The sequence below is a fragment of the Piliocolobus tephrosceles genome, chromosome 2 (genome assembly GCF_002776525.5).
Source record: "Piliocolobus tephrosceles isolate RC106 chromosome 2, ASM277652v3, whole genome shotgun sequence".
NCBI lineage: Eukaryota > Metazoa > Chordata > Mammalia > Primates > Cercopithecidae > Piliocolobus > Piliocolobus tephrosceles.
Window position 1 is genome coordinate 164,936,667 of NC_045435.1, and position 14,256 is coordinate 164,950,922.

The 14,256-nt window shown below is 35.8% G+C and overlaps 1 protein-coding gene across 4 annotated transcripts in view; it reads right to left on the reverse strand.

The window, feature by feature from the left end:
• Positions 1-14,256, reverse strand: part of ATR (ATR serine/threonine kinase) — a 125,186-nt gene that overhangs the window by 61,653 nt on the left and 49,277 nt on the right. For all 4 annotated transcript variants that reach the window (XM_023215343.2, XM_023215341.2, XM_023215339.2 and 1 more), the window contains 3 exons: positions 9,249-9,455; positions 7,987-8,100; positions 4,604-4,719 (listed from right to left, as the gene is read on the reverse strand). In XM_023215343.2, coding sequence (XP_023071111.2) covers positions 4,604-4,719; positions 7,987-8,100; positions 9,249-9,455 — 437 coding nt within the window. The remainder of the gene's footprint in view (positions 1-4,603; positions 4,720-7,986; positions 8,101-9,248; positions 9,456-14,256) is intronic.

Genomic DNA, 14,256 nt, shown 5'->3' on the forward strand with positions numbered 1-14,256 from the left:
CCTATCCATGAGCATGGTATGTTCTTCCATTTGTTTGTGTCCTCTTTGATTTCACTGAGCAGTGGTTTGTAGTTCTCCTTGAAGAGGTCGTTTACATCCCTTGTAAGTTGGATTCCTAGGTATTTTATTCTCTTTGAAGCAATTGTGAATGGAAGTTCATTCCTAATTTGGCTCTCTGCTTGTCTGTTACTGGTGTATAAGAATGCTTGTGATTTTTGCACATTAATTTTGTATCCTGAGACTTTGCTGAAGTTGCTTATCAGCTTAAGAAAATTTTGGGCTGAGACGATGGGGTTTTCTAAATACACAATCATGTCATCTGCAAACAGGGACAATTTGACTTCTTCTTTTCCTAACTGAATACCCTTGATTTCTTTCTCTTGCCTGATTGCTCTAGCCAGAACTTCCAACACTATGTTGAATAGGAGTGGTGAGAGAGGGCATCCCTGTCTTGTGCCAGTATTCAAAGGGAACTTTTCCAGTTTTTGCCCATTCAGTATGATATTAGTTGTGGGTTTGTCATAAATAGCTCTTATTATTTTGAGGTACGTTCCATCAATACCGAATTTATTGAGCGTTTTTAGCGTGAAGGGCTGTTGAATTTTGTCAAAAGCCTTTTCTGCATCTATTGAGATAATCATGTGGTTGTCTTTGGTTCTGTTTATATGCTGGATTACGTTTATTGATTTGCGAAGGATTCGAGTCTGCCCCCTCATTTTCCTCAGATCTTTCCAACTTTATTCTTATATAAGAAAAACCTGTTCCTTTGAAGTTCAAGCCACTCAGGTATACTACTATTTGCTAATCCTCATTATGGGCAACTACTCAAGTCACTGATTACCAAACTCACTGATAACTTTAGAACATTGCTCAGGGTTTTCTTTCTTCCCCAGTGTTATTATCATCCTGGGTGACTTCAGTGTCTAGCTGGAACACTTAATTAAGCTCAGAACTTTCCAATGACTTTCTCCTCTACTCATCAGGCTCAGGAATTATCAGGGCTCCCATGCTAATTCAAAGAATTTCTTCACTTCAAAATCAATTATTTAGACACCTCATTGTATGGTCATAGTTTCCTAAATTTCCAGTTTTTTCACCCAGTTATTCCAGCACATCCATTCTCTCTTGTTGAGATCTTCTGTTCCGTGACCCTGCTAAGCTCTCCTGATCTATGACACCCCCGTCTCTTTGCCTCTTTCCACAACCATCTTAGTCTGTATGGTCCTTCACTTCTGGCATTCTCTTGGTAATATCATCTACCCACTCCATCGCCACACTGTCTTTTCCAGCAGTATTCATCTGCTAACCTCCCAACCTTGAATCAGTCTAAATATTTGCCTTTACTGAAATGATACTCAAGCCACTGCACCGATACAGGAAAATCACTAACCCACTTACAAGATTAGTACTACTATGTATTCTTAGTCTTCAATGTTAGTGGGCCGCTAAAGTTACAGTTTTCATTATGGCTCTCTTCTGTTTTCCAGTGATTATTTCAAACCATCACCACCCTCCTTAAGTTACCTACACCAAATCCATTGCCACTTTCAGCCAGTGAGGTCATCTCCTATACCTCCTACTTCAGAGTAAAAACAAAATCATTGCTTCCCGCAATGAAATCTGTAAACTTAGCTGTGTTCCATCCATTGTTTTATCTTTCCCTATTGCAAAAAAAAAAAAAGAGAGATCTTATTCCTTCTAATTCCCTGTAAGGGCCATGGCTCTCTCCCATTCTAGATGCTCCTTGGTGTCCTTACTATACCAACTATCACTTCTCTCTCACATTACTTCAACATGGCCCTTTCTATTTGCTCCTCAGCATTAACATTTAAACACGTTCACAGAGCTCTCATCTTACAGCTACCTGTGTGTAGGATTTTTTGAGTGGCATGGGTTTCTCTCAACTCACCAATAAAAGCTTCGGAAATAACAAATAAATGCCTATACCCAAAGTTTTATACCCAAATTTTATATGTATATAAAATTTCACTGTATTCCAAGTTTCTAACAGTTGAAAAATCCAATAATCTCTCAGTTAACCATCACACTAAACCAGGAAAAAAAATTCAAATCCCTATTTTGAATTATCATGAGTATAGTTCTCTAGATGATTTTTATCAAAATTATAGTAAACTTAGCTAGAAAACTACTGATACTGGGATACAAGCCAGGTTCTGCCTAGTCACATCCTGATGTTTTCTCCTAAAGTTATTTCTATGGCAATTTTGAACTGCAGTTGTTCTGTCTGGTTCTAAATTTCAATCTCCCAAATACAGTCATCCTTTAAGCCAGATTTAGTGATTACATATAAAGAGCCTGAATTAAAGGAAAAAAAAAAACATAAAGTAGGGAGTATAAAGGTAGCAAAAATATGAATATGCTTTTAAGAAATTCTGTATTTCCCTAGGTCCTCTGGAGTCCTCTGGAGTAAATATCAAGCAGTCCAAGCTATAAAATTGAGCTACAGGCTAACCTGGTATTTTAGTGTTTCATACAAAAGGGAATCAACGCTATTGAAAATGTGCTCTATCAACCTCTTAATTTTATGTGGCTCCAGTTTCAACAAGCAGATCCCAACTAGGTGAATCTCCTAACTTCCATCATTGAGGAACCATTCAAGAGGTTATTCTAACTGTTCAGGTATAAAAGCTAAAGACCAAAAGAATTTTCATTGCTTTGTTAAGATCACACTTTTAAGCGACCACTTAAAAGTTGCTTCCTATGAAAAAAAGAAAACAAGTAGGCAGAAACGTTGGCTTCTACTTCTTATGAAGTAGATGATAGCCAACCTCACAAATTCTGCCCCCAAAAACTTGCTAAGTACTTTTTAATATTATCTCCTTTATTCCTAACAATAACCATACAAAGTGGGTAAAATTATCCATGTTTTCAAAATTAAAAAATTAAAACCCGGAAATGTTAAATAACTTGCCCAAGACTTCAGAGCTAGCAAATGCAAAGCCAACATTCAAACCTAAGCCTATAACTTATTCAAACCTAAGCTTGTAACTTATTCAAACCTATGACTCTAAAGGCCATAAACCTTCCAGTAGATTACAGAAATGTTTTGACCTCTACAGGTGCTATACAAAATACAGACTAAGAAAATGGGGGAAGTATGGAGTCCTCAAAAACGAAAATCCAAATTTTAACTTTAGTCTTTTACTTTACTTTTTAAATAATGCTAATAGTGGCCAGGTGCAGTGGCTCATGCCTGTAATCCCAGCACTTTGGGAAGCCCAGGTAGGCAGATCACTTGAGGCCAAGAGACCAGCCTGGCCAACATGATGAAACTCCATCTCTACTAAAAATACAAAAAGTAGCCAGGCATGGTGGCGCATGCCTGTAATCCCAGCTACTTGGGAGGCTGAGGCAGGAGAATTGCTTGAACCCAGGAGGCAGAGGCTGCAGTGAGCTGATACCACATCACTGCACTCCAGCCTGGGCAACAGAGTGAGACTATGTCTCAAAAATAATAACAACAGTGATAATTCTTCTTTAATAAGGCTAATAATAATAATGCTAAATAGTCACTTCTTTAATAATGCTAGTCATACAACATAAAATGATGTTTAAAAGATTTCTAAGTATAAAAAATTATCTAGGAAATAAATATGCATACCTCGGGGCTTTTATAAAGAATTTTAGGATAAGTCTAGGCACTGTCTAAGGTTCAAAGAAGTTCTTTGTCCAAAGTCAAGTATCTAATATGCATGGGTACCTAGGGTACCAAAAAGTACAGTTTCTAAATAGAAATAATTTATAATTGTATGGATTTTTAAAAAATATAAAATGCTTCATGAGTTTGCATGTCATCTTGCATATTTCATCAGTCCTAACAAAGTCATTTAAATTTTTTAAGAGATTAAATACACTTTTTTAAAAGTAGAGGGTGAAAATATATTCATGAGGAGAAACTGAGAGTAATGAAAATCTTTAATTGGGCTTTCTGACTAGCTTTAAACTTTAAATTTCTGTATTAATTATACCTATCAAAGAATTCAACTCACATTCAGCTTAAAGTACATTCTTTCAATTTACTACCGACCGTTGAATTTTTAAAAATCAATCCTTTTAACTTTAATAAATTTATCTGAATATTTAAAGTTGTAGAATTTAACCCAATGAGCAGACTGCACTTCTCATCTAGACAAATTATAAGCATAAATCATAGTGAAAAATACATATAAGGAGATATTAAAACACTTTTAATGTTAAAAAACTGTATCAAAAATCGATTTTTTTTTTTTTTTTCCAAGACAAAGTCTCACTCTGTCGCCCAGGCTGGAATGCAATGGCACGATCTCGGCTCACTGCAACCTCTGCCTCCTGGGTTCAAGCGAGTCTCCTGCCCCAGCCTCCCAAGTAGCTGGGATTACAGGTGTGTGCCACTACACCCGGCTAATTTTTGTATTTTTGGTAGAGATGGGGTTTCACCATGTTGGTCAGGCTGATCTTGAACTCCTGACCTTGTGATCTGCCCGCCTCTGCCTCCCAAGATGCTGGGATTACAGGCATGAGCCACTGCGCCTGGCCAAAAAATCATACATTAATTTTTATATAAAAACAATTTTATGAAAATACATTAAATAAGCCTGCATACCTGGTATTTAGATGAGGTTCTAGTATTTCCCGAACATGCTCAGGAAATCTCCTCCACAATTGGTGACCTGGGCCATTGGTCTCCATCTCTCTACAGTCATAAATAGAAAGCAACTCCTACAAATACATATTTTACATTTGTTAGTCCACAGTGAAGCAGATAATGCTTTATCTTCATCAATGTTCTACATATTTTAGTTATTAAAATACAGCCATAACTCATTTTATTGCACTTCGCTTGATTTGTGCTTCACAGATGCTGTGGGTTTTTTTGTCTGAGTTTTGTTTTTTTTTTTTTTTTTAGAAATAGAAGGTTTGTGGCCACTATGCATGGAGTAAATCTATCAATACCAATTTTCTAACAACATATGCTCACTTCATGTCTCTGTGTCACATGTTGATAATTCTCAAAATATTTCAAACTTTTTCATTATTACTATATCTGTTATAGTGATATGTGATCAGTGATCTTTGATGTTACTGTTGTAATTGCTTTGGGGCTCCACAAACTGTGCCCATATAAGACAGTGATCCTAATCGATAAATGTCTTGTGTGTTCTGACCAGTCCACTGACCAGCCGTTCCATCCCTCTCCCTCTCCCTGGGACTTCATACTCCCAAAGACATAACAATATTGAAATTAGGCCAATTAATAACCTTACAGTGGCCTCTAAGTATTCATATGAAAGGAGGAATCACACATCTCTCTCTTTAAATCAAAAGCTAGAAATGACTAAGCTTACTAAAGGAGGCATGTCAAAAACCTAGACAAGCCAAAAGCTAGGTGTCTCGCACCAAACAGCCAAGTATAAATGCAAAGAAAAAGTTCTTGAAGGAAATTAAAAGTGTTACTACAATGAATACATCAAATATAAGAAAGAGAAACAGTCTTATTGCTGACATAAAGTTTTAGTGGTCTGGATAAAAGATGAAACTAGTCACAACATTCCCTTAAGCCAAAGTCTAATCCAAAGAAAAACCCTAGTTCTCTCCAATTCTATGAAATCTGAGAGAGGAGAATAAGCTACAGAAAAAAAGTTTGAAGTGATACGACTCAAGGGGCACTTCTTAAAAAACAAAAAAACAAAAAGTTTGAGGCAAACAGAGGTTGGTTCATGAGATTTAAGGAAAAGAAGCTGTTTCTATAACATAAAAGTGCAAGATGAAGAAGCAACTATTGATAGAGAAGCTGCAGCAAGTTATCCAGAAGATCTAGCTAAAATCATTCTATTCTGTTGGAAGAAGATGCTATCCAGGACTTTCACAGCTAGAGAGGAGAAGTCAAGGCCTGGCTTCAAAGCTTCAAAGGATAGGTTAATAACTCTCTGGTTAGGGGCTAATGCAACTGGTGACTTTAAATTGAAGTCAATGCTCATTGACGATTCCATACATCCTACGGCTGTTAGGAATTAGCCTAAATCTAAATATATGCATCTACTATATACCCAAAAATTGAAAATTAGAACAATAAAAGTTAAAAACTATGTGAAATCTACTTTGCCTGTGCTCTATAAATGCAGTGACAAAGCCTGAATGACAACACATCTGTTTACAGCATGGTTTACTGAATATTTTAAGCTCACTGTTGAGACCTACTGGTCATAATAAAAGATTCCTTTCCAAATATTACTGCTCACTGACAATGTACTTGTCACCTGGGAGCTCTGATGGAGCTGTGCAAGGATATTAATGTTGTTTTCGTGCCTGCTAACACAACATCCATTTTGCAGCCCATAGATCAAGGAGTAATTTTGACTTTCAAGTTTTATTACTTAAAGAAATATATTTTATAAGGTTATAGAGGCCACACACAGTAATTCCTCTGATGGATCTGGGCACAGTAAATTGAAAACCTTCTGGAAAGAATTCACTATTCTAGATGTCATTAAGAACATTCATGATTCATGAGAAGTCAAAATATCTATCAACAATAACAGGAGTTTGAAAGAAGTTGATTCCAATCCCTCTTGGATAAATTTGAGAGGCTCAAAACTTCACTGGAGGAACTAAGTATAGAGGTGAAAAAAACGGCGAGAAAACTAGAGTTAGAAGTGGAGCCTGAAGATAGGACTGAATTACTGCCTTCTCATGACAAAATTTGACTGGATGAAGAGTTGCTTTTTATAAGCAAAGAAAGTGGTTTCTGGAGAGGGAATCTACTGTGGTTCCACTCAAAATGCTGTGAACACTGTTCAAGTGACAACAAAGGATTTAGAACATTACAAAAACTTAGTTGACTAAGCAGTGGCAAGGTTTGACAGGACTCATTCAAATTTTGAAAGAAGTTCTACTATGGGGAAAATGGTATCAAACAGCATCACAGGCTACAGAGAAACCTTTCATGAAAGGCAATTGATGTGGCAAACTTCGTTGTCTGATTTTTTTAAGAAATTGCCACAGTCGCCGGGCGCAGTGGCTCAAGCCTGTAATCCCAGCACTTTGGGAGGCCGAGACGGGCGGATCACGAGGTCAGGAGATCGAGACCATCCTGGCTAACACAGTGAAACCCCGTCTCTACTAGAAAATACAAAAATCTAGCCGGGCGAGGTGGCGGGCGCCTGTAGTCCCATCTACCCGGGAGGCTGACGCAGGAGAATGGCGTAAACCCGGGAGGCGGAGCTTGCAGTGAGCTGAGATCCGGCCACTGCGCTCCAGCCCGGGCAACAGAGCGAGACTCCGTCTCAAAAAAAAAAAAAAAAAAAAAAAAAAAAAGAAATTGCCACAGCCATCCCAACCTTCAGCAACTACCACCATAATTAATCAGCACCATCAACATTGAGGCAAAATCTTCCACCAGCAAAACCATTATGACTTGCTGAAGGCTCAGATGATGGTTAGCATTTTTAAGCAACAAAGTATTTTTTAAATAAAGGCATGTACACTGGTTTTTAGACATGATGCTATTGCACACCTGATAGACTATAGTATAGTGTAAACATAACGTTAATATGCACTGGGAAACCGAAGAATTCATGTAACTCGCTTTATAGAGATACTTGCTTTATTGTGGTGGTCTGGAACTGAACCCATGCTATCTCTGAGTTATGCTTATACATAGAAAAATAAACAGAATTTTATAGTTTTAGAGCTGTGAACGTCCTTAGGACATTTATTTCAATGCCTAGAATGATTTAAGTAACTCACTTAGGTCACAAAGCTGAGGCAGTAGTATATATTTGTATATACATACAAACATTTTGAAAGTAACTATACCTATAATAATTGCTTAAGAGGTATGCTTCTGTACTCTAAAATGTTTATCATGAACTTGTATAACTTTGATAAAAGTGAGAATTAAAACAAATAGGAGTTTCACAAGTATAGAATTTACAACATATTTGAATTAAACAATTTAAAGCCAGTAATGACTATATCCACTCTTACCTGAATGGCATAGGCAGCTGAATCTTGAGCTCGGCTATTATCAGCATACGCAAGGTAAGCTCTTGTTAGCTCCATCAATAATCCATAGGCAAAGCTTGAATCTTCTACTCCAGTCTCAATTAGAAAAAAAAAAAGAAAATTCCAGGATAACTGCTATAAATTTTCTTAGGTGTACTGCTTCTTTCATGGTGAATTTAACTTAACTGCCTAAGTGAATTTAACTTAGACAAAGGAAAAGCCAGTGAGGTTCAAACTAAGTTTGGTATTAAGACTACAATATAATCTGTAGCTACAAAGCCAAAATGTAAAGCTTTTAAGGCTATTTCTAAGGTGTACAAAAAATTATTCAACTTTTGCGTACCTCTGACAATTTGCAGTGTTGGTTTTTTAACCCTTAAAAAGCAAAATGTAGGCCAGGCACAGTGGCTCACACCTGTAATCCCAGCACTTTGGGAGGCCAAGGAGGACGGATCATGAGGTCAGGAGTTCAAGATCAGACTGGCCAATATGGTGAAACCCCATCTCTACTAAAAATACAAAAATTAGCCAGGCGTGGTGGTGTGCACCTGTAATCCCAGCTACTCGGGAGGCCAAGGCAGGACAATCACTTGAATCCAGGAGGCGGAGTTTGAAATAAGCTGAGATCGTGCCACTGCACTCCAGCCTGGCTGACAGAGCAAGACTCTGTCACAAAAAAAAAAAAAAAGCAAAATGTATACATGGCATCTCCTACATTGCATTCTGTAGAGCCCAAGAGTCATCTGAGAAACTCTAAGAAATAATTTTAATATACTCATATATTATAACTCTTGGAGATATATTCTTAGAGATTCACAATGCACACAGATACATAAAAAGTTACTTAAAAAAAAAAGTCACATTTAATTTTGTTCTATATGGATTTCCCAAACTCATATGACTATAAAACATGATTATTGTAATATCCTGGAAACTAGTTTTCCATGGAAACACTAGCAATAATGATTAAAAAGTAATATTTAAATAATTGATTAGGCTTTTTAAGTACTGTCATTATTATATTTGGAAGCTTTATTTACAAGAATATAACACCCTAGATGGGGTTCAAACTTTATTGCTTTTGGCTAAAGGTTTCTGCAACAGTATTAAGAAACAAACTCAGAGGTTAACTAATTGTCTGGTTCTAGGTGATAAGGATAACCTGAATAGTTCTTTGTACATGGAATATATAAACCTCAATAGGACAGAGAACTCTTTTGTCATTCCAAATTTCCACTACTTACCACAAACGTAAAATCTTTTCCTTGAGTTTCAGTTGTTGAGAAATCTAATCGACCTGGATCTATCGCCCCCAATTCCCCTAAACATTCCCCACAGAGCAACCGAGCTTGAGAGTTTGCATCTTGGCAACCTTTCAAAAGCACTGTCACCAACTGTGAGATAATAGGTTCTACTGTTTCACTGTCTGTTGCATACTTTATCAGTTTTTCCTAAAATAAAAGTAGAAAGAAAATTTATTTGTAATTTCTACAAACTAGTATGTTTTCCTGAGCTAGGAAGCTTAAAAATATTAAGGAATATCTAACATAAATATTGACAAAATTAAATTTCTGTATCTGCAGTCTTCCCAGCTAGTTTTTGATGAGTTCGCATCTAATATAGCTCACAATATGTCCTATACAATTAGAATCATTAAATGTCTGACAGTCTTTAATCATTAATCCATTAAACAAGCAGTTACTGTGCATTCTATCAGTATACAAAAAAATCAGTAAAACAAGTCTTAACAAGTTCACAGTCTAAAAGGAAAACAGACAAATAACTAAAATATCATATGATATGTACAATAACAAATATATTTATATAGCAAAGAAGCAATGAATAAGAAAAAAACAGTAACTTTTAAAAGCAGTGGACAGATATTTCAGTAGATAAGTGAAGGAGGAACAACTATTAGTTAAAACAAGAAGTTTGAAAAGTGTATAAAAACTAGTAAAGAAGGAAAAACGATATAAAAAAAGGGTTCTGTGAGGATGGAAAAAAAGAGGTAGGAAGAAAGAGGTAGCCTAATGATAAATATGTTAATTCAAATAGTCTTTTTTCAGCTATCTCTTCAGGATGCTGTAATGAATAAAATGTTAAGTAAGAAGAAACTATTCTGAAGACAGTGAAGATTTAGATATTGTACTTGTGTGATCACTTTAAAATTACTTCATTTATATTATATTCTTTCTAGCAAAAGTAAAGTGCATAGGAGCATCTCAAACTCCATGTTAGAACTGTAATGAGTAATACAAATTAGAGTAATACATTTCAAAAGAAAAACAAAAAGACATTTAATCTTATCCAGAATCTTCAATAGATGATTTCTTAAATAACATTACAGATTAATTCAGCTGTAAAGACCGCCCACCCCACCCCCACACCGGCCACACACACACACCCTGGTAATCAGTTAAAAAGTAAAACTCAGATAAGAAGTGTCACTTTTTATCATACACTAAATGTCCATATGTACTTGGGTCTATTTCTAGACCTCCTATTCTTTCCCACTGGTCTGGTTATTCATATACTAGTTACCTCTTTGTTATAACTGTAGTAGCTACAAAGTATATTAATGTTTGGTTGGGCTACTATATTCTCATAACCTTTTTTTTACAGGGGGAGTTTACTAGCTATTTTTACATGTTTTATTTTTCCATATGAACATTATTATAAACCTCCTACAGTTAAAAAAAAACAACAACAACAACAACTTTGGCAACATTTTCATTGGGATTGCATTATATTAATTAACCTAAGGAGAATTGAAATCGTTATATCAACCTATCCAATAAGGGATTGATATAGCTTAGATATCTGTCCCCTCCAAATCTCATATTGAAATGTGATCCCCAGTATTGGAAACAAGACCTGGTGGCAGGTGTTTGGGTCACAAGGGTGGATCCCTCATGAACGGCTTGGTGCCATCCCTGTGGTAATAAGTGAGTTCTTTCTCTATTAGTTCAGGTGTGAGCTGGACTCCATTAGTTCAAGTGAGAACTGGTTATTTGAGAGCACAGCACTCTTCCCATCACTCTCTTGCTCCCTCTCTCACCATGTGATATACCAACTCCCCTTCCCCTTCTGCTATGAGGAAAGGCTCAGGCTTGCTGAAACTATCATCAGAAGCAGATGCTGGCACCATGCTTCTTGTAAAGGTTGCAGAACCATAAGCCAAATAAACCTCTTCTTTTTAATAAATTACCCAGCCTCAGGGTAATTTACTATAATTCCTTTATAGCAAAGCAAATAGACTAAAACAGTGATGGTTTCCATTTAGTCAAATCTATTACCCTTTTGTGTCTTTCAGAAGCATTTAAAAATTTTCCTCTTGTTGGTTTATGCATTTCTTGTTAAGTTTATTCTCAACTATATTGTTTTCCTGTTGCTATTGTAAATGGGGTATTCCAGAAAATTTTGTACCTGGTTACTGCTTGTCATATGAAAATTATTAATGTTTATGTTAATTTTATATCCCCTACTTCACTGAATTCATCTGTGGTCGAGTTAGTTTTATCAGTAATACTCTATAATTTCCAAAGTATATTAGCATAAGAAATGGAGACAGTTTTACACCTTTTCCAATTCTTATGTCTCTGATAAGCATATCATCTGTAAATAAAGATAGTTTTATATCTTTTCCAACTCTTATCTCTCTGACTGCTTTTTTTCCCTAAATTCCTTAGCCAATACCTCCAAGTGAATGTTAAATAGTGCAGGTAACAGGAAACCTTGCTTTCAGTAGGAACGTTTCTTGTTTCCCATTAAGTATGTGTATATATGTATGTAAGCATGGGTACGTACCCATACGTACATATATAAACATGCATACATATACATACATGTATATTATAAATTAAGATAATATTCATCAGTTTCTGTTTTCTTTAGTGTTTTCATTTGAAGTAGGTGATGAAATATGTCAGTCTATTCAGCATCTATGGAAATAACAGCATGATTTTCTCTTTAGATCTATTAATAAGTGAATTATATTCATGGATTGCTAAATATTAACTATTTTTGCAATACTGGAATAAAATGCAACTGGTCATGGGGTACTGTGGGTTTGGTTTTTTTGTTTTGTTTTGTTTTTTTGAGACAGGGTCTCGCTCTGTTGCCCTGGCTGGAATGTAGTGGCATGATCTTGGCTCACTGCAGCCTCGAACCCTTGGGCTCAAGCAATCCATGTGCCTTGGCCTCCCAAAATGTTGGGATTACAGGCATGAGCCACTACACCCAGCATGGGGTATTTTCTTAATGTAAAATTGATTTGTTTGATAATATTTCATTTATAATTTTTTGCACTGATATTAATATGGAAATCTTTAATTTTTTGTTTCATGCTATCTTTTTTGGGTCCACTGAACACTGTTATATATTGTTGCTTTTTTAAAAGTGGAAGTTTTCTTTCATCTCCTATATTCCAGGACAATTTAAACACCATTGAGACTATTTAGTTTGTGAAAATTTGATAAAAAATCCCCTCATCTGGGACTGGTGCTTTCCTATGGATGAAGTTCTTTTATAATATTCTCTATTTCTCCTACAGAAACTAATCTTTTAAGCTTTCTATTTCAGCTAGAGTCCATTTTGATACACTATATATTCCAGGAAAAGTATACATGCTTACAAATTTATTTGTATAAAAGGGTACAAAGTAGTCTCTTGTGATTTTTAAATACCTTCTATGTTTCAACAGTTTATTATTTACATATTTGACATTTATCAGTTTTGCTAGGTTTTTCAAAGACCTAGAATTTTTACTCATTAATTAATTTTACTGCTTTCTGTTCTCTACATTTCTTTTATTTTTATTATTTTCTTCCTGTACTATCTTTTCTTAAATAGTTTTAATGAAGTATTTGTTTCACGTACTATAAAATTCACTCTTTTAAGGTATACAAATGAATAATCTTTAGTATATTCACAAGTTTTAGTATACTGAAGTATATCACAAGTGCAACCATCACTTCTGTTTAATTTCAGAACATTTTTACCATCTCAAAGGAATCTGTACCCATCAGCAATCACTCCCCATTTCCCCCAAACCTCCTAACCCTAGGCGACCAGTCATCTACCTTCTATCTCTATGGATTTGTTTATTTAGAAATACCAAAGATTGCCAGCAAACCACCAGAAGCTCTCAAAAGGAACCAACCCTAACAACACCTTCATCTCAAACTTCTAGCCCATGGGAACTGTGAGACAATAAACTTGCTTATGTTGTTTAGTCATTCAGTTTGTAGTACTTTGTTATAGCAGCCCTAGTAAACTAACACAAAAAGCCAACTAATACAATAATCAATTTGAATATGAATGTTCTATCTGTTCTTTAGAATAAAGTATGCTTCTATTATCAAGGTGTAATGTCTGACATATATTCACAATAGCTACTTTACTGATTATGTTATTTAGATCCTCCATGTATTTATCTACTAACTTAGAATAGCATGGTAGTCTCCTTTTATTGAGTTTCTATATATATCTTCTTAAGCTTCTTATTTTGGCTTTATCAAGGTGGCTGGTGTATTATTTGGAGCATATTAATAACTACTAAATCTTCCTTATGAATTATGGCTTTAGGCATTAAAAAGTATCCATTTTGGTCATATTTAATGCTTTTTGGCTTCAGTTCTATTTTGTTTGGAATTCCTGCTTTCATTTATACTTTCCACTTAGCTGGATAATTTTGCTTACCCCTTTATTTTTGGCCTTTCTGAATCACTTTATTTTAGGTATGTATCCTACATGTGGCAGAGAGTTGTTTCTTGCTTTGTAAGCCAATTTGTAAATTTTTTTCTTTTAAGGTTGTTCACACTCACTAATGTGACTGAGATGCTTGGCCACAATTCTGTCAGATTTTTTATTATAATACAGTGAATTTAATTATAATACAGTATACTATCATTAGTGCTTTCTTCCCTCTATTCTGTTTTGTGTTTAAGAAATCATTTATTTGGGGCCAGGCGCGGTGGCTCATGCCTGTAATCCCAGCACTTTGGGAGGCCAAGGCAGGTAGATCACAAGGTCAGGAGCTCGAGACCATCCTGGCTAACATGGTGCAACTCCATTCTCTACTAAAAAACATTTTTAAAAAATTAGCCGTGCGTGGTGGCGGGCACCTATAGTCCCAGCTACTTGGGAAGCTGAGGCAGGAGAATGGAGTGAACCCAGGAGGCGGAGCTTGCAGTGAGCCGAGATTGTGCCACTGCACTCCAGCCTGGGCAACAGAACGAGACTCCGTCTCAA